The 20167-nt window shown below is 35.8% G+C and overlaps 1 protein-coding gene and 1 non-coding gene across 2 annotated transcripts; both read right to left on the minus strand.

Moving 5' to 3' along the window:
* Positions 1 to 6120: 6120 nt before the first annotated feature.
* On the minus strand, positions 6121 to 6228 carry LOC112762729 (small nucleolar RNA R71). The gene has a single exon (XR_003182754.1). It is a non-coding gene; the product is annotated as a small nucleolar RNA R71 (small nucleolar RNA).
* An 11132-nt stretch (positions 6229 to 17360) lies between these two features.
* LOC112723331 (zinc finger BED domain-containing protein RICESLEEPER 2-like) lies at positions 17361 to 18470 on the minus strand. Its single transcript, XM_025774662.1, has 2 exons — positions 17546 to 18470; positions 17361 to 17428 (listed from the first exon to the last, which is right to left on the minus strand). Exons 1-2 carry the CDS (start codon positions 18468 to 18470, stop codon positions 17361 to 17363), a joined length of 993 nt encoding a protein of 330 aa, XP_025630447.1.
* Between the last annotated feature and the right edge of the window lie 1697 nt (positions 18471 to 20167).

A 20167-nucleotide genomic window follows, 5' to 3' on the forward strand; every position in this document is an offset into this window, starting at 1 on the left:
TGAGCTTTATGGTTCGGTCACCAAGAAAAACCCATAATTGAGTTGTTATTGATGAATTTAGGGATGATATCAAGTATAATTTAAATAAAATTTTGATAAAATTTAAAGTAAACTCTGTAAAAAATTGGTAATTGAAAAGTTCAAAAAAGATTAAAAATCAGGTATATATTTTGAAAGATCATAAGAAAAGGCTTTGGTTTTGAGAAGGAGTATTTTTCACCAACAAAATTATTTTTTAGTATAAAAATGTAACTTGATAAAAGATTGGGATTAAAAATAGTAATTATATATATTCTGGAGGTATTTTGGATAATAAGTAAAAATTTTAGGGTAAACGGGATGTTTTATAAAATTTTGAAACTATTTTTGTAAATATTAAATTATGTAAAGTTAATTTAATAATTTTATAAAAAATTTGAGTTAAAAATAAAAATAATTAAAAGTTTGCAGTTAAAACATCATTTCTAACAGTTTAAAGATAACTCTTTAATAAACTAGTTTTTGGTATCAAAATAAAAATATTAATATTAATACTCTATTATTATTATTATTATTATTATTATTATTATTATTATTATTATTATTATTATTATTATTATTATTATACTCATACTAATTTAATTATTATTCGTTTTATTAAAGATATTATTTTATTAAATAAGAAAAAAGCGGTAAAATAATTATAATTCCTAAAAGTTTTAAAGTGATAAAGTTAAATTAAGAATCTTATTATTCTTCTTTCATAAGATATTTACTCATTTAAGAAAAGACAAGAGAAAAGTATAAAAATAATTTGAGATATTGAAAGCAAGAAAGTAAAAGAATGAAAAAAGAAAAGCAAATGATTAAGGAGATTTCTGCCACAGAAGAGCAGAGAGTAAAGACTAAAAAAATCTAACGAACCTCTGTCACACGAGAGCTGAGAACAGAAAAGAAAAGAATGTATTAACTAAAGGGATATTTTTCACACGAGAGCAAATCTCTGCCACAGGAGAGTAGAAGGAAAAGATAAAAAAGACTCTAAAAAACTATCTGTCACTTGAGAATAGATGCAACCCTATTTGGGCCTTAGTGCCAAACGTAACGCAGGAACGCCCATAAGTTACATTGCTTTTCCAGACATACATGAGTACCGCGAGGGTTGCGCCTATGAGTCGAAGTTTACTTACAGTGTTTTATGATGGACTTACATGAGCACAAGAAGTGTTGCGCCTGTAAGACAAGGGTTTCTTACAGAAGTTATGTCATAACGTGCTTAGTCTGGGACTAAGCTCTAGAAAAGCAATATCTGACCAAGGTGTTGGACCATCCTTATATATATATCCAAGGACGCAGAGGGAAATGTGGAGGTGATAGAAATCTCGTCTTTTGATAGTGATGATTGACCACAAACAATTATGATGGGCGGCATGTTTTGGATAGCGTCTTCAGCTTAGCATAGACTTTTGGGATTCAATTATTTATTATTTATTGTGAAAAGATCTTTTCATGCATCAAAATACATAAACAAAAGGCGTAATCTTTCTGGAAATTAAACATCTCTCAAACTCCTTAACATTCCCTATTCCTGAATTCTTTCCTAATTCTAAGAGCCCTTTTTCAGTTACTTCTGCAATCCTGAATCTGTCATCTTATCTTTAAGATCCACAATTCTCTTGTTAAGGTTTGATTGATCTAACTTGAAATTTAATTGTATGTTACTTGCCTCAATCCGTTAATTCTCGTGAGAACGATATCCATTCACTATGGTATTACTTGATGCGATCTGGTGCACTTTTCAATATCCGTGAGAAAATTTAATTTTCACTCATCACATTTGAGTTGATTAATAGAGGACAGTGGTCTAATCCTGGGTCTTTTAAGTGTGTCACCGTGGCCCTTGGGTACTCTGAACTGAGTGCAGCTAAAAATAAGACCTAATCCAACTTTTTTTCTAGCAGTCCTCCACCAAATTGTCTATTACTCTATGTGAATTTCTTTTCTTTAAAACTAAGGTCCATCATTCTACCTTCATTGATAAAATTGTTAAGACTTTGAATTGAGGATGCTGTTTTTAACTTGGCCCTCTCCCCTTTTTCTCATGATAAATCGAAATAGCATTAAAATTCTCTACCACCATTACGAGCTCTCCACAATCATCAATAATTTAAAGAATATTGAAAAATTGAAGGTCTTGGATACCCTTATCAGTGTGTAAATAGACTGCAATTACCTTATACTTTTTCATCAATTGATGATCTTTCCACGAGAAGTAGATGAAATAGTCTCCTTGATCAATCACTCACACCTTTGTTTCCTCCTTCCATGCTAACATCAGCCCTACCACTGTGCCTCTTGGTTCCATACACTTCATATAGCTCATTGATGAGCGGATAATTTATACGCTTTTTGACATTATTTTTAGTATGTTTTAGTTAGTTTTAATTATATTTTTATTAGTTTTTAGTTTAAATTCACTTTTCTGGACTTTACTATGAGTTTGTGTATTTTTCTATGACTTTAGGTATTTTCTGGCTGAAATTAAGGAACCTAAGCAAAAATCCGATTCAGAGGCTGAAAAGGACTGCAGATGCTGTTGGATTCTGACCTCCCTGCACTTGAAGTAGATTTTCTGGAGCTACAAAAACCCAATTGGCGCGCTCTTAATTGCGTTGAAAAGTAGACATTCTGGGCTTTCCAGCAATATATAATAGTCTATACGTTGCTTGAGATTTGATGGCCCAAACCGGCGTTCCAAATCAGCTCAAGACTGCCCGGCGTTTAACGCCAGAACTGGCACAGAAGTGGGAGTTAAACGCCCAAACTGGCACAAAAGCTGGCGTTTAACTCCAAGAAAAGTCTCTACACATAGAAGCTTCAATGCTCAGCCCAAGCACACACCAAGTGGGCCCGGAAGTAGATTTTTATGTCATTTACTCATTTTTGTAAACCCTAAGCTACTAGTCATCTACAAATAGGACCTTTTACTATTGTATTTTACATCCTGGAATCTTTTGATCACTTTAGATCTGAGGATCATCTTTGGACATCTAGTTCTTAGATTATGGGAGGCTGGCCATTCGGCCATTCCTATACCTTGTTCTTATGTATTTTCAACGGTGGAGTTTCTACACACCATAGATTAAGGTGTGGAGCTCTGCTGTACCTCGAGTGTTAATGCAATTACTATTGTTCTTCTATTCAATTCAGCTCATTCTTGTTCTAAGATATTCATTCGCACCCAAGAACATGATGAATGTGATGATTATGTGATGCTCATCATCATTCTCACTTATGAACGTGTGCCTGACAACCACTTCCGTTCTACAAGCAAACAAGGCTTGAATGTTTATCTCTTGGATTCCTTAATCAGAATCTTCGTGGTATAAGCTAGAATTGATGGCGGCATTCAAGAGAATCCGGAAGATCAAAACCCTGTCTGTGGTATTCTGAGTAGGATTCGAGGATTGAATGACTGTGACGAGCTTCAAACTCCTGAAGGCTGGGCATTAGTGACAGACGCAAAAGAATCATTGGATTCTATTCCAACCTGATTGAGAACCGACAGACGATTAGCCGTGCTGTGACAGAGCGCATTGAACATTTTCACTAAGAGGACGGGACTGTAGCCATTGACAACGGTGATGCCCAACATACAGCTTGCCATGGAAAGGAGTAAGAAGGATTGGATGAAGACAGTAGGAAAGCAGAGAGACGGAAGGGACAAAGCATCTCCATACGCTTATCTGAAATTCTCACCAATGAATTACATAAGTATCTCTATCTTTATTTTATGTTTTATTCATCTTTTAATTATCAATCCTCCATAACCATTTGAATCCGCCTGACTGAGATTTACAAGATGACCATAGCTTGCTTCATACCAACAATCTCCATGGGATCGACCCTTACTTGCGTAAGGTTTATTACTTGGACGACCCAGTGCACTTGCTGGTTAGTTGTGCAAAGTTGTGATAAATAGTTGAGATTGCAATTGAGCGTACCATGTTGATGGCGCCATTGATGATCACAATTTCGTGCACCAAGTTTTTGGCACCGTTGCCGGAGATTGTTTGAGTTTGGACAACTGACGGTTCATCTTGTTGTTTAGATTAGGTATTTTTCTTCAGAATTTTTAAGAATGAATTCTAGAGTTTCAAGGTGATATTTTCATCATCACCAAAGCTGATTGATTCTCATCAATTTAGCTCTTGAATGTAATGTCCTGCTGAAGCTTGGCTAGCCATGTCTAATTTCTTTAGACTAAAGCTTTAGACTAACATTGCATGATTCCTGGAATTCTTATTAAAAGTTTTGAATCTCTTTCTTTTCTTTTCCACTCAATTTTCAAAAAAATCCAAAAAAATTACAAAATCATAAAAACCAAAAATATTTTATGTCTCTTGTTTGAGTCTAGTGTCTCATTTTAAGTTTGGTGTCAATTGCATGTTTCTATTCTTCTTGCATTTTTTGAATTCAATCATGTATCTTCATTGATCTTCAAGTTATTCTTGGTGATTTCCTTGCTCTGATCTTTAAATTCTCTTGTCTTAAGTGTTTTGTTATTTCTCATATGCATTCTCAATTTGTTAGTGTCAGTAGTATACAAACTTCTAAGTTTGGTATCTTGCATGCATTGTTTATTTGATCTTAGTTTCATTTTGATTATTCCTCATTATTAAAAATTCAAAAATATTTTTAATATGTGTCTTTTCAAGTCAATAATACAGAGAATTAAAGATTCATAACATACAGCAGAAGAATCACACAGAAAAAGCTGGGCGTTCAAAACGCCCAGTGAAGAAGGAAAACTGGCGTTTAAACGCCAGCCAAGATACCTGGTTGGGCGTTTAACGCCCAAAAGGGTAGCATTTTGGGCGTTAAACGCCAGAATGGATACCATTCTGGGCGTTTAACGCCAAGATGGCACAAGAGGGAAGATTTTGTTTTTAATTCAAATTTTTTTCAAGTTTTTCAAAGTCAAATCTTTTTCAAACCATATCTTTTCAATCATTTATTTTCAAAATCAATTTCTTTCCATTTTTTCAAAAATACTTGCTAACAATTAATGATTTGATTCAACACTTCAAGTATGTTGCCTTATCTGTTGAGAAAGGTTTAACGTTTGAATCATATCTTTTCTTGTTAGCCAAGTCATTAATTTTAAAAATCAAATCTTTTTAAATTGTTTTTCAATCATATCTTTTCAATCATATCTTTTTAAAACCATAACTTTTCAATCATATCTTTTTAATCACATCTTTTTCAAAAGAGTTTTCAATCATATCTTTTTGATTTCTAATTTCAAAATCTTTTTCAAAAAACACTTTATTTCTTTCCCAACTTTAACTTTCGAAAATCATTCTTCAGTTTTTCAAATTTTTTTCAAAATCTTTTAATCTCTTCTTCCCCTCTTCTCACATCCTTCTATTTATCGACTAACACTCCTCCTCAATACACAATTCGAACTCTATCCCTCTTGATAAGTTTGAATTCTTCTACCTTCTCCTTCTATTCTTCTTTTCCTCTAACATCTCAAGGAATCTCTATAACTGTGACATAAAAGATTCCATATTTTCTTGTTCTCTTCTCTTTCATATGAGCAGGAGCAAAGGCAAAAGCATTCTTGTTGAGGCTGACCCTGAACCTGAAAGGACCTTGAAGCGAAAGCTAAGAGAAGCTAAAGCACAACTCTCTGTAGAGGACCTAACAGAAATCTTCAAAGAAGAAGAACCCATGGCAGTCGAACACAACAACAATGCCAACAATACAAGGAAGGTGTTGGGTGACTTTACTGCACCTACTCCCGACTTCTATGGGAGAAGCATATCTATCCCTGCCATTGGAGCAAACAACTTTGAGCTTAAGCCTCAATTAGTTTCTCTAATGAAACAGAATTGCAAGTTCCATGGACTTCCATTGGAAGATCCTCATCAGTTTTTAGCTGAATTCTTGCAAATCTGTGACACTGTCAAGACCAATGGGGTTGACCCTGAGGTCTACAGACTTATGCTATTCCCTTTTGCTGTAAGAGACAGAGCTAGGATATGGTTGGACTCACAACCTAAAGAAAGCCTGAACTCTTGGGAAAAGCTAGTCAATGCCTTCTTGGCAAAGTTCTTTCCACCTCAAAAATTGAGTAAGCTTAGAGTGGAAGTCCAAACCTTCAGACAGAAGGAAGGTGAATCCCTCTATGAAGCTTGGGAAAGATACAAACAATTGATCAGAAAGTGTCCTTCTGACATGCTTTCTGGATGGAGCATCATAGGTATCTTCTATGATGGTCTGTGTGAATTGTCCAAGATGTCATTAGACAGGTCTGCTGGAAGATCTCTTCATCTGAAGAAGACGCCTGCAGAAGCTCAAGAACTCATTGAAATGGTTGCAAATAACAAATTCATGTACACTTCTGAAAGGAATCCTGTGAACAATGGGACGAATCAAAAGAAAGGAGTTCTTGAGATTGATACTCGGAATGCCATATTGGCTCAGAACTAAATATTGACTCAGCAAGTCAATATGATTTTTCAAAGTCTGTCTGGAATGCAAGCTGCACCAGGTAGTACTAAGGACGCTTCATATGAAGAAGAAGCTTATGATCCTGAGAACCCATCAATGGAAGAGGTGAATTACATGGGAGAACCCTATGGAAACACCTATAATCCTTCATGGAGAAATCATCCAAATCTCTCATGGAAGGATCAACAGAGACCTCAACAAGGTTTCAACAACAATAATGGTGGAAGAAACAGGTTTAGCAATAGCAAGCCTTTTCCATCATATTCTCAGCAACAGATAGAGAATTCAAAGCAGAGCCACTCTGACTTAGCAACCATGGTCTCTGATCTAATCAAAACAACTCAAAGTTTCATGACTGAAACAAGATCCCCATTAGAAACTTGGAGGCACAGGTGGGTCAGCTGAGTAAGAAAGTTACTGAACTCCCTCCTAGTACTCTTCCAAGCAATACAGAAGAGAATCCAAAAGGAGAGTGCAAGGCTATTAACATGGCCGAACTTGGAGAGGAGAAAGAGGCAGTGAGCGCCACTGAGGAAGGCATCAATGGACGTCCACTGGCTTCCAATGAGTTCCCTAATGAGGAACCATGGGAATCTGAGGCTCACATTGAGACCATAGAGATTCTATTGGATTTACTTCTGCCATTCATGAGCTTTGATGAGTATTCTTCCTCTGAAGAGGATGAAGATGTCACTGAAGAGCAAGTTGCTAAGTACCTTGGAGCAATCATGAAGCTAAATGACAAGTTATTTGGTAATGAGACTTGGGAGGATGAACCCCCTTTGCTCACCAAAGAACTGGATGACTTGACTAGGCAGAGATTACCTCAAAAGAGACAGGACCCTGGGAAGTTCTCAATACCTTGTACAGTAGGTACCATGACCTTCAAGAAGGCTCTGTGTAACCTAGGATCAAGCATAAACCTCATGCCTCTCTCTGTAATGGAGAAGCTAGGGATCTTTGAGGTACAAGCTGCAAGAATCTCACTAGAGATGGCAGACAATTCAAGAAAACAAGCTTATGGACTTGTAGAGGATGTTCTGGTAAAGATTGAAGACCATTACATTCCTGTTGATTTCATAGTCCTAGAGACTGGGAAGTGCATGGATGAATCCATCATCCTTGGCAGACCCTTCCTAGCCACAGTAAAGGCTGTGATTGATGTTGACAGAGGAGAATTGATCGTTCAAGTGAATAAAGAATCCCTTGTGTTTAAGGCTTAAGGATATCCCTCTGTAACCATGGAGAGGAAGCATGAAGAGCTTCTCTCAAAACAGAGTCAAATAGAGCCCCCACAGTCAAACTCTAAGTTTGGTGTTGGGAGGCCACAACCAAATTCTATGTTTGGTGTTGAACCCCCACATTCAAACTCTAAGCATGGTGTTGGGAGGTTCCAACATTGCTCTGAGTATCTGTGAGGCTCCATGAGGGCCCACTGTCAAGCTAATGACATTAAAGAAGCGCTTGTTGGGAGGCAACCCAATGTTATATTTATCTATTTTCCTTTTGTTATTTTATGTTTTCTATAGGTTGATGATCATGGGAAGTCACAAAATCAATTGAAAAAAGCAAAAACAGAATGAAAAACAGAAAAAAAAAACAGCACACCCTGGACGAAAACTTGCTGGCGTTTAAGCGCCAGTGAATACAGCAAATGGGCGTTTAACGACCAGTCTGGTACTATTCTAGGTGTTTAACGCCAGAAAGAGGTACCAGACTAGCGTTTAACGCCAGGAATGGGCAAGAAGTTGGCGTTAAATGCCAGAAATGGGCACCAGCCCGGCGTTTAACGCTAGGATTGGCAGAAAGAGCATTTTTGCTCGCCATTTGGTGCAGGGATGAATTATCCTTGACACCTCAGGATCTGTGGACCCCACAGGATCCCCACCTACCCCACCACTCTCTCTCTTATTCACCCATTCACCAATCACCTCAACACCTCTTCCCTAAAAACCCCTCACCTATCAAATCCCACCATTCTCTTTACCACTCACATCCATCCTTCATAAATCCCCACCTACCTCATCATTCAAATTCAAACCACTTTCCCTCCCAAACCCACCTATAATGGCCAAACCTTACCCCTCTATCCACCCCTATATAAACCCATCTTCACTCCTTCATTTTCATACAACCTACACACTACTTCTCCCCCGTGGCCGAAAAAACAAAGCCACCTCCATCTCCTCTATTTCTTCTTCTTCTACTCTCTTCTTTCTTCTTTTGCTCGAGGACGAGCAAACCCTCTAAGTTTGGTATGGTAAAAGCATTGCTTTTTGTTTTTCCATAACCATTTATGGCATCTAAGGCCGGAGAAACCTCTAGAAAGAGGAAAGGGAAGGCAAAAGCTTCCACCTCCAAGTCATGGGAGATGGAGAGATTCATCTCAAGGGTGCATCAAGACCACTTCTATGAAGTTGTGGCCATGAAGAAGGTGATCCCCGAGGTCCCTTTCAAACTCAAAAAGAGTGAATATCCGGAGATCCGACATGAGATCCGAAGAAGAGGTTGGGAAGTTCTTACAAACCCCATTCAACAAGTCGGAATCTTAATGGTTCAAGAGTTCTATGCCAATGCATGGATCACCAAGAACCATGATCAAAGTGTGAACCTGGATCCAAAGAATTGGCTTACAATGGTTCAGGGGAAATGCTTAGATTTTAGTCTGGAAAATGTAAGGTTGGCATTCAACTTGCCCATGATGCAAGGAGATGAACATCCTTACACTAGAAGGGTCAACTTTGATCAAAGGTTGGACCAAGTTCTCATAGATATTTGTGAAGAGGGCGCTCAATGGAAGAGAGATTCAAGAGGGAAGCCGGTTCAACTAAGAAGGCATGACCTCAAGTCCGTGGCTAGGGAATGGTTGGAGTTTATCCAACGCTCAATCATTCCCACTAGCAACCGGTCTGAAATCACTATAGACCGGGCTATCATGATTCATAGCATCATGATTGGAGAAGAAGTAGAAGTTCATGAGGTTATATCCCAAGAACTTTATAAGGTGGTGGACAAGTCCTCTACCTTGGCAAGGTTAGCCTTCCTTCATCTCATTTTGTAATTCAGTTGGAGTTAACATAGAGGGAGACATCCTCATTGATGAGGACAAGCCCATCACTAAGAAAAAGATAGAGCAAACAAGAGATCCGACTCATCATGAAATTCCTGAGATGCCTCAAGGGATGTGCTTTCCTCTACAAAACTATTGGGATCAAATCAACACCTCCCTAGGAGAATTGAGTTCCAACATGGGACAACTAAGGGTGGAGCACCAAGAACATTCCATCCTCCTCCATGAAATTAGAGAAGATCAAAGAATCATGAGAAAGGAGAAACAAAGGCAAGGAAGAGACATTGAGGAGCTCAAGCACTCCATAAGATCTTCAAGAGTAAGAACAAGCCGCCATCACTAAGGTGGACCCGTTCTTTAATCTCCTTGTTCTTTATTTTTCTGTTTTTCGAATTTTCATGCTTATGTTTATCTATGTTTGTGTCATATGATCATTAGTGTCTTAGTGTCTATGCCTTAAAGTTATGAATGTCCTATGAATCCATCACCTTTCTTAAATAAAAAATGTTCTTAATTGAAAAAGAGAAGAATTGCATGAATTTTGAATTTTATAACAGATTAATTATTTTGATGTGGTGGCAATACTTTGACTTCTGAATGTATGCTTGAACAGTGCATATTTCTTTTGAATTTGTTGTTCATGAATGTTGACTCTTGAAAGAATGATGAAAAAAGGAGACATGTTACTGAGGATCTGAAAAATCATAAAAATGATTCTTGAAGCAAGAAAAAGCAGTGAATACAAAAAAAAAAGAGAGAGATTATGTGCGAAAAAAAGAGAGAGAAAGCAAGTAGAAAAAAAAGCCAAAAGGCAAGGTAAAAATAAAGTCGTGATCCAAGGCAAAAAGAGTATGCTTAAGAACCCGGGACACCTCTAATTGAGGACTCTAGCAAAGCTGAGTCACAATCTGAAAAGGTTCACCCAGTTATGTGTCTGTGGCATGTACGTATCCGGTGGTAATACTGGAAGACAGAGTGCTTTGGGCCACGGCCAAGACTCATAAAGTAGCTGTGTTCAAGAATCATCATACTTAACTAGGAGAATCAATAACACTATCTGGATTCTGAGTTCCTAAAGAAGCCAATCATTTTGAATTTCAAAGGATAGAGTGAGATGCCAAAACTATTCAGAGGCAAAAAGCTAAAAGCCCCGCTCATCTAATTAATATTGATCTTCATAGATGCTTTTGGAATTCATTGCATATTCTCTTCTTTTTATCTTATTTGATTTTCAGTTGCTTGGGGACAACCAACAATTTAAGTTTGGTGTTGTGATGAGCAGATAATTTATACGCTTTTTGGCATTGTTTTTAGTATGTTTTTAGTATGTTTTAGTTAGTTTTTATTATATTTTTATTAGTTTTTAGTTAAAATTCACTTTTCTGGACTTTACTATGAGTTTGTGTGTTTTTTTGTGATTTCAGGTATTTTCTGGATGAAATTGAGGGACCTGAGCAAAAATCCGATTCAGAGGCTAAAAAGGACTGCAGATGTTGTTGGATTCTGACCTCCCTACACTCGAAGTGGATTTTCTGGAGCTACAGAAATCCAATTGGCGCGCTCTCAATTGCGTTGGAAAGTAGACATCCCGGGTTTCCAGCAATATATAATAGTATATACTTTGTCTGAGATTTGATGGCCCAAACCGGCGTTCCAAATCAGCTCAAGATTGCCCGGCGTTTAACGCCGGAACTGGCACAGAAGTGGGAGTTAAACGCCCAAACTTGCACAAAAGCTGGCGTTTAACTCCAAGAAAAGTCTCTACACATAGAAGCTTTAATGCTCAGCCCAAGCACACACCAAGTGGGCTCGGAAGTAGATTTTTATGTCATTTACTCATTTTTGTAAACCCTAAGCTACTAGTTATCTACAAATAGGACCTTTTACTATTGTATTTTACATCCTGGAATCTTTTGATCACTTTAGATCTGAGGATCATCTTTGGATGTCTAGTTCTTAGATTATGGGAGGCTGGCCATTCGGCCATTCCTATACCTTGTTCTTATGTATTTTCAACGGTGGAGTTTTTACACACCATAGATTAAGGTGTGGAGCTCTACTGTACCTCGAGTGTTAATGCAATTACTATTGTTCTTCTATTCAATTCAGCTCATTCTTGTTCTAAGATATTCATTCGCACCCAAGAACATGATGAATGTGATGATTATGTGACGCTCATCACCATTCTCACTTATGAACGTGTGCCTAACAACCACTTCCGTTCTACAAGCAAACAAGGCTTGAATGTTTATCTCTTGGATTCCTTAATCAGAATCTTCGTGGTATAAGCTAGAATTGATGGCGGCATTCAAGAGAATCCGAAAAATCTAAACCTTGTCTGTGGTATTCTGAGTAGGATTCGAGGATTGAATGACTGTGACGAGCTTCAAACTCCTGAAGGCTGGGCGTTAGTGGCAGACGCAAAAGAATCACTGGATTCTATTCCAACCTGATTGAGAACCGACAGATGATTAGCCGTGCTGTGACAAAGCGCGTTAAACATTTTCACTGAGAGGACGGGACTGTATCCATTGACAACGGTGATGCCCAACATACAGCTTGCCATGGAAAGGAGTAAGAAGGATTGAATGAAGACAGTAGGAAAGCAGATTGACGGAAGGGACAAAGCATCTCTATACGCTTATCTGAAATTCTCACCAATGAATTACATAAGTATCTCTATCTTTATTTTATGTTTTATTCATCTTTTAATTATCAATCCTCCATAACCATTTGAATCCGCCTGACTGAGATTTACAAGATGACCATAGCTTGCTTCATACCAACAATCTCCGTGGGATCGACCCTTACTCGTGTAAGGTTTATTACTTGGACGACCCAGTGCACTTGCTGGTTAGTTGTGCGAAGTTGTGATAAAGAGTTGAGATTGCAATTGAGCGTACCATGTTAATAGCGCCATTGATGATCACAATTTTGTGCACCACTCATACCTACCTCTCTACTCAACTTTTCCACCAACGAGATGTTTTTAGTTTCACAAAAAAAAACACCTCTGGAGAATAGGACTTAACCATCCTTTTGATGCTGTGAACTATCAGGGATTTCTCCAAACCCCAACAGTTTCACATGATCATTTTTATGGATCCTCAGGTGCTTTTCGATGGGAGGCATCCTCACCCATTTTAGCAGTTGTCAATTCCAGTAAATAATGCTTCTTTGATGGAGATTCAACATCTATATCTCACACTTTTCTTTTCTTTCCAACCCTAGTTGGAGCATTAGTTTTTTTCCTAGTTATCTCCTTAATATTTCTTTTCCTCACTCCTAGGTTTCCTCCTTTTCTTCCATCTGCACCAAAAGAAAATGGTTCTATTGGAAGAGAATTTTGGTCAGATAATTTTCTTAAGCTAGAGCTGTGAATATCATTCTCATTCGCATCAAGTTTTTTATTTTTAAAGAGAGCCTTGCTTTATGGAGTTGCAGCTGCCTCTCCCATCACACTTAAAACCTCCTTATTGTCTTTACCAACTCGAGCATTGTCTTCGTGTACTGAAATGGATGCAATTTTTTTAAAGAGACTGATTGGGGTAGGTTTTTCTCCACACTCCTTATTAACACCAGCTGAACTTGTTGAATTAAGAGTCTGGTTCTCCTTTTTCTCCTTCGCACGTCTCTCCATTTATTCAGCTCGGAGCCAAGCATCCCACTTTTCTTCTTTCAACTCTCCTTTGACCGAGTCTTCAATTTGAAGATTACAGATCTTGGTTTCATGACCAATCATTCCACAGTAATTACAAAAGCTGCCTATTCTTTCATACTTAATCTGTACTTCAATAATTTTTTTTATTTGAGTGATGCGCGTGCTGACATCAGCGAGCCATCTGGTCCAGTTCAATTTTCGATTTAGACCGGGTTTAATCGGGTGCAAATAATGATGGTTCCATTGTGCCAATTGTAAACAGTATTGCCATGGTTAATAGCAGAAATTTTCGCCATAGTCTAGATCTTTATGGATGAACAAAATTGGTATTGTTAATCCTTACGAACAAACAGAATTGAAATTGTTGAAATTTGAAATTTGAAACTCTACTAAATCCTAGCAGAGTATTGTGAAATCATTATGAATATTTTTTATTTTTGTCACTAAATTACAAGAGTTATTAGAAAAGTCCCATTTTATAACTCTCATTTTTTTCCAAACCACTCATTTATTAATAATAATAAGTTCAACCCTAAATCCAAAAAAAAAAAAACAGCTGAACTTACTGTGGTTAGTGAATTGAGTCGTCATTTTTTTAGGTGGTATGCCTTTTGAAAAAAAGATGCAGAAAATTAAAGTAAAGGAAACAAAAATTTAGAAGAGGAAACGAAAAGAGAGGAAAAAGTGGGTGAATGTGCAGGGTAAAACAAATGAGCGCATAAGGCTGATGCCATTAACATTGTTGCTACTCTGAGTTTGATCCATTCTTCTACTCCCGCCACTAAGTTAATTTCAGTCAATGCTTATTCTTTTAAGTTGGATTCTTCAATTAGACTTACGAATTGTTATTAATAATTTTTTTTGTCCAAAACACAATAAAGATAAATTCACAATTTTATGATAAGTATTAATAAATGAGTGATTTGGAAAAAAATGAAAAATTACACAAAGAAATTCCTCTAATAACTTTTGTAATTTGGAAAAAAATTACCCGAGTTAGTTAAGTTATCAAAACTCATGTTAAATTAAAAATAAGTATTAACTATGATGATATAATATATTTCATCAAATAATTATTAGACATATCATAGGATATAAATAACTTTTTATTTGAGAAAAAGTTTAATAAAATTCACTAAATTTTAAACCCTTAAATAACAATATAACATCAAAATTAAATTTCTCAAAAGACTAATGAACCACTCTGAATCTTTACTCCAAAAGTTTTCTACAATATAAAAACATATATAAACCAAATGTAATCTTTGTTAACTTATACAGTTTAATAACATTTTATACGAGATAAATTTTACCAATTTTTAAATTCCAACACTTCACTCTATAGCTAAATTTCATAAAATTTAAAATTGAGATTGTAAATCAACAAAACTCATACTTGATGTAAACAAATTCCTCCTCTATATATAAATAGTATCTATGGTGCCTTTGGTTAATTGGTTATGATAACTATACAAATGTTGTTAAAATTAAAAATATATTTTTTATTTAATAATATTTTTTATTTTTTAAATTAAAAAATAACATTAAATTTTAAAAAAATATTACTTTAATTTTAACAATACTTTTAAAGACACCGTAACCATAGTCCATAGATGCCAAAATTTGAGCAATATACACTAAAAGTGGTTCATTAACTTTATAAATCAAAAAATTATCATATTGCCTCACCTCTAATAACCAACTGAAAACTGGAAATAAGGATTTTCTCATATTTACACCTCATCGGGCTCATATTATGCAGAAATGCAAGCATAATTTTAGTGAGTTATCTGATTATACAAATACAAATTTTAGGAACACATCCTTCATTGCAATTATCAGGAACAATTTGAAAGCAATCACGACATAATTTCGGGTCATCTCATGGTGAACATAATCAGCCAAAATCTATTCAATACCAGCACTTATGTGCCAGAATACAAAGAGATTCGCTGCGAGCATGGAATAGGCGTTCGGGAATATCAAAAGAAGTGGGACAAGTGCAGTGGCTTTTAGCAGCTGCTCTCTCTTTGTCTTCGGACCTACACTCCTCAATCCAGTGTCTCGCTCCTTCCTATATACATGCTGAACAATGGTTAGGAAGAAATGGAAATTAATCAAACTAGACCTGTAAAGTGTCTGTTTCTATTTCAAGAGGATTTCACAAATGTTTCAATGACATTTCTATTGTCAAATTTTCATGACCTAAGACCAGTATACTGATCCTTTTAGGCTTGAATAGATTGAACCCAATTAGAATAAGCACCAAGATTGAGGTTTTACAAATGCATACCCCAGACAAGCTTATTATTATCAAGAAATAAATAGAAAAGGGGGTTTTGAAAAAAGAAGGGGGGAGGCAAGTTAAATCGAACGTCTTATCCAACACACACTATTTACTCTACAATTGGATTTTTATCTCACAAAGATATCCACTCAAATCCAGGCTAAAGCCCCCAAATCATTTGGCCCTTGGGATAAAAAATAATGTGCTGGAAACATCGATCAACGTGATATCGAAGCCAATATTACACAAATTAAAACTAATGAACACAACTGCTTCAGCAGTGGCCAATTTGATTAAAACTGAAAGACAAGACACTTGATGACACGGAATACATTGTGTTAATTTTTATTTGGTAACCTCATATAACCTAACCTCCAGTTAAATTTACAACAACCGAATAAAAACCGAAAAAAATCGGTTTTTTTGGTTTTTTCTGAAGTAAACCGATCGGTTCGGTTCGGTTTTTGGTTGGCTCAGTAGAGACCGAACCGAACCGAACCGCAGAAATGTTTAGTAATACATTGAAATGGAAATTTTAGACTTAACAAATGTGTTTGTTTTATGTTTAGTTGTTGGAATGAGTTGAAATTGTGTTGAATTTGAATGTAATGTAATATTATTTCAGTTTATTGATTATTTTGAACATTATTTTACTAAGATGAATTTTCTATTAGTTAGGATTTAAAAACCGAAAAACCGACCGAACCAAACCGCTTTTGGTTCGGTTCGGTTCGGTTGTTGCACAGACAGCAAACCGATTGGTTGGTATTATGTAAAAACCGAACAGATCGGTTCGGTTGGTTTTTGGTTTAAAACCGAACCAAACCGAACCGATAACACCCCTATGTTTCATGATCCAGAAGAGATTTGACGTCGTTGAAGACACCCAAACATTTTACCATTACTCAATAAATCACAAGAAGGGGTATTCATGGTTTGGTTAATCCAAAAACCAAACTAATTTTTTGGTTAACCAAAAATATAGTATTAGTTAATTAACTAAATTGGTTTCATATGATAAAATCGGTTATTAATTGGTTAATAAAATTTAAAATTGATTTTTAACTGGTTATTAAAACAAAAACTGGTTTTAAAAAATTAACCGATTTTTATATAGAAAAATTGATTTTTATATAAAAAACCGGTTTTTATATCAAAAAACTGGTTTTAACGCTGAAAATTGGGTTTTATATTAAAAACTGATTTTTACACTAAAAATTGGTTTTTATACAAAAATTAATTTTTTACATATAAAAACCCAAATTTTTTACCTTTTTTCTTTTAAATTGTTTTTTTAATCTAAAATTTTTTTCTTTCTAAATAATACAAGTAACATTTGTAAATAATAAAATTCCTTCCATTATAAATTATAATTACTTTTCTAAGTTTTTGGTGGCAATACTTATTACATACACCTACTAAAGATAATGGAAGTGAAACATTAAATATTGGGTACAAAAATAGTTGGTAAAGTAGGCTAATAGGGTGATAAAAGAAAAAGAATGGTCCCAAGAGCATTCCCTGTTTAATCTATCATGATTAATGATGAGAATCATTTCGAGATCAGCTTGCACAAAGTGCATACACAAAGGAAAATGCGAACAATACCTAAATTCATGAATTACAGCTGGAAATGTGGACAAGACAAGGTGTATAACATCATAGATTAGTGGACATAAATTTTTTACAAGTTTATCATACATTACAAGACTAAAAGAAGCAGCAAATAATGAGCACCAAAGAAAAGAACCCGAAATTCTCATCTAGGAAAAGCTACCCCCATCAACAATTAACTTAGTAAGTCTAATCTCTTCACCACTTATAAAACAAACAATCAAGACTTTCTAGCCATCCTCAAGCGTAATTGAACCTGGACCCACTGAACAAGTAATGTCCTCTGATAAAATCAAATCTGCACGCAAAAAAACTATAATTATAAATTTTAAAAAATTATAATTATAAGTTAACCTAAAACATTTTCTAAGTAAATCATATGATATATTTAAGAAACATTTAATATTCAATTTACCTTGCTCGACCTTTTCAAGCTCTTCGAAATTCTCAGGTGCAAGAGAAGAGAATAAGTCTCCTTTAAGCCAATCTTCGGTAAATACAAGGGCTTCTACCATCTTAGGCGTCAATAAGCTACGATATTGATCGATGATTCTTCCTCCCATACTAAAAGCAAACTCAGAAGCCACTGTTGAAACTGGTATAGCCAATATGTCCCGTGCCATATTTGCTAGGATGGAAAACCGATTCGAGTTAACCTTCCACCATCCTAGAATATCCAAAGGCTTATCATCTAGCTCACAGTCTTCATTCAAATAATGATCAAGTTCAGATTTAAGATTGGATTTGTGACCGGTTGATCGGCAATATAACCCCATATCATAAATGTCTTTGGCTTTATCACTTGCACTCGGTTGGGAGAGGGTATCATCTTGGTTTCCTTCCTCTGCACCTTGATATAAATTATAAAGTGAATGAAGACAAGAATACAACTTTGTCTTCAATTCACCGCCCACTTCCACACCAAAAGAATTAACTAGGCACCACTCAACATAATCCAACTTATGGCAAGGATCTAGAACTACAGCAATTAACAACAACATGTTAATAGTTTTTGCATTTTCCCAATACTTGTTGTATTTTTCTTTCATCTTACTTGTCATAAGACTTATGCTCAAATCATTATCATCACGATATTGTTGAATCCTCCTTCCAAGAGCAAACACTTCTTTCATGTACAAGTTACTGGTGACATAAGAGGATCCAGAGATGCGAAGTGTAGCATCGTAAAACATCTCTAAAAATGGTAAGACGGACTTAGCATAATCCCAATCTTGAATTGAAGGTACCCCTCTTCCCTTGTTTAATTCTTCAACAAATTTTTTGTCTTGCATCTCTAATAGCTCAAATGCCTTCTGATGCTTTAAGGCTGCTACTAACATTAAGTATGTAGAGTTCCATCGCGTTTCAACATCTATGCAAACAAGACTCTTATGTGGAATATTCTCTTGTGCAATACATGCCTTGAACCTAGTTAATCTTGAATTTGAGGATCTAACATACTTCACAACATCCTAAATTTTGGCGACCGAATCATCAATCTCCTTCAATCCATCCTTCATAATCAGGTTTAAAATATGTGCACAACACCGCATATGGAGATACTCTCCATTCAAAATTGAAATATTCAAAGAAATCAGCCTTTTTTTTAAATACATAAGTCCTACATCGTTAGATGATGCATTATCAATTGTCAAACTCAAGATCTTGTTCAACTTCCAGCTATTCAAGCAAGCTTCAACATTTTGAGCCATAATCTCTCCCGTGTGGCCGGTGACTTGGCAAAAATTTAGTATTTTCTTTTTGCAACTTCCAATCCACATCAATGAAATGAACATTCAAACACATATTTGCCATATTATGACACGAACTCCAGTTATCAGTTGTAAGACAAACTCTTCCTCCGTATTTGGAAAAGTATTTTTGAAGTTGAACCTTCTTTGTTTCATAGAGTATCAAGATGTCACGTGCCAATGTAATACGTGAAAGAGTGTTGAATTATGGTTGTAGAGCCGCTGAATATTCTTTAAAACCTTGACTTTCTACAAATCAAAAAGGAAGCTCCTCGCGAACAAATATTGATATCAATTTTTTCCGGGCATATTCTGCATCAAACCTACCCACTTGTGCTTCTGGCTAGGCGATGTGCCCATTTTTTGTCGTTTGCCTCTATCTGAACTGGGATTGCTTATGCAAATCTTTAAATGTGATCTCATTGCACTTGTTCCATTTTGACACTTGATCACTTTCAAACAGTGTTGACGTTGAGCCTTATTTTCATCATCAGATATTCTCTTGAAGTGGTCCCAAACTGTTGATCAATTTTTATGTTCGGATGATGTGGTTGAGAGAGGAGGTAATGTAGAAGTCGAATGCTCTACAGACTCTGACATAGGAACATCACGAGCGGCTACCTCATTCTGAATAAGAAGGCATAAAATCTAATTATTAAATACTTCAACAAAGCAAAGTTATCAAGCACAAAGCCAAGTTCAAACAATATATACATATACTTTGAAACTGATTCCAAGGGTGTTCAAAATGTTGATGTTCACAATATATACAATATATATGCTAATGCCTAATGGATAACATATACATTAATGACCCTCTTCCATTTCCTTTTTATATTTTTTTGTTTATATTTTTTGTTATTAAACTGGGTTTGCTTTCATTTCCTTTTAAATATAACTAGGTAAACACAGACATAAGATTATACAAAGTACAATGGCATCGTGCTATCTACATAGTTGATCCCACTGAATACAAGGCTTAGTTTAGCTATTATATTAGAATGCACTACCAAATGACATGCAACTCTGGTTACTTTCCTACCAAAGGAGATAAACCATATGGATGTTGTACTACTTATTAGTTTAGCTATTATATTAGAATGCACTACCAAATGATGACAATGCAGTTATTACTTATTAGTACATTCTAATCCAGGCCATCAAATGTTCCACTCTGATATAAAAACAGGAATAGGAGTATAGAACATAAGCTTCCTTTGTTGACCACTGGTGCACGAATTTGTAATCCGCACAACTAACCAGCAAGTGCACTGGGTCGTCCAAGT

The sequence above is a fragment of the Arachis hypogaea genome, chromosome 2 (genome assembly GCF_003086295.3).
Source record: "Arachis hypogaea cultivar Tifrunner chromosome 2, arahy.Tifrunner.gnm2.J5K5, whole genome shotgun sequence".
Taxonomy (NCBI): domain Eukaryota; kingdom Viridiplantae; phylum Streptophyta; class Magnoliopsida; order Fabales; family Fabaceae; genus Arachis; species Arachis hypogaea.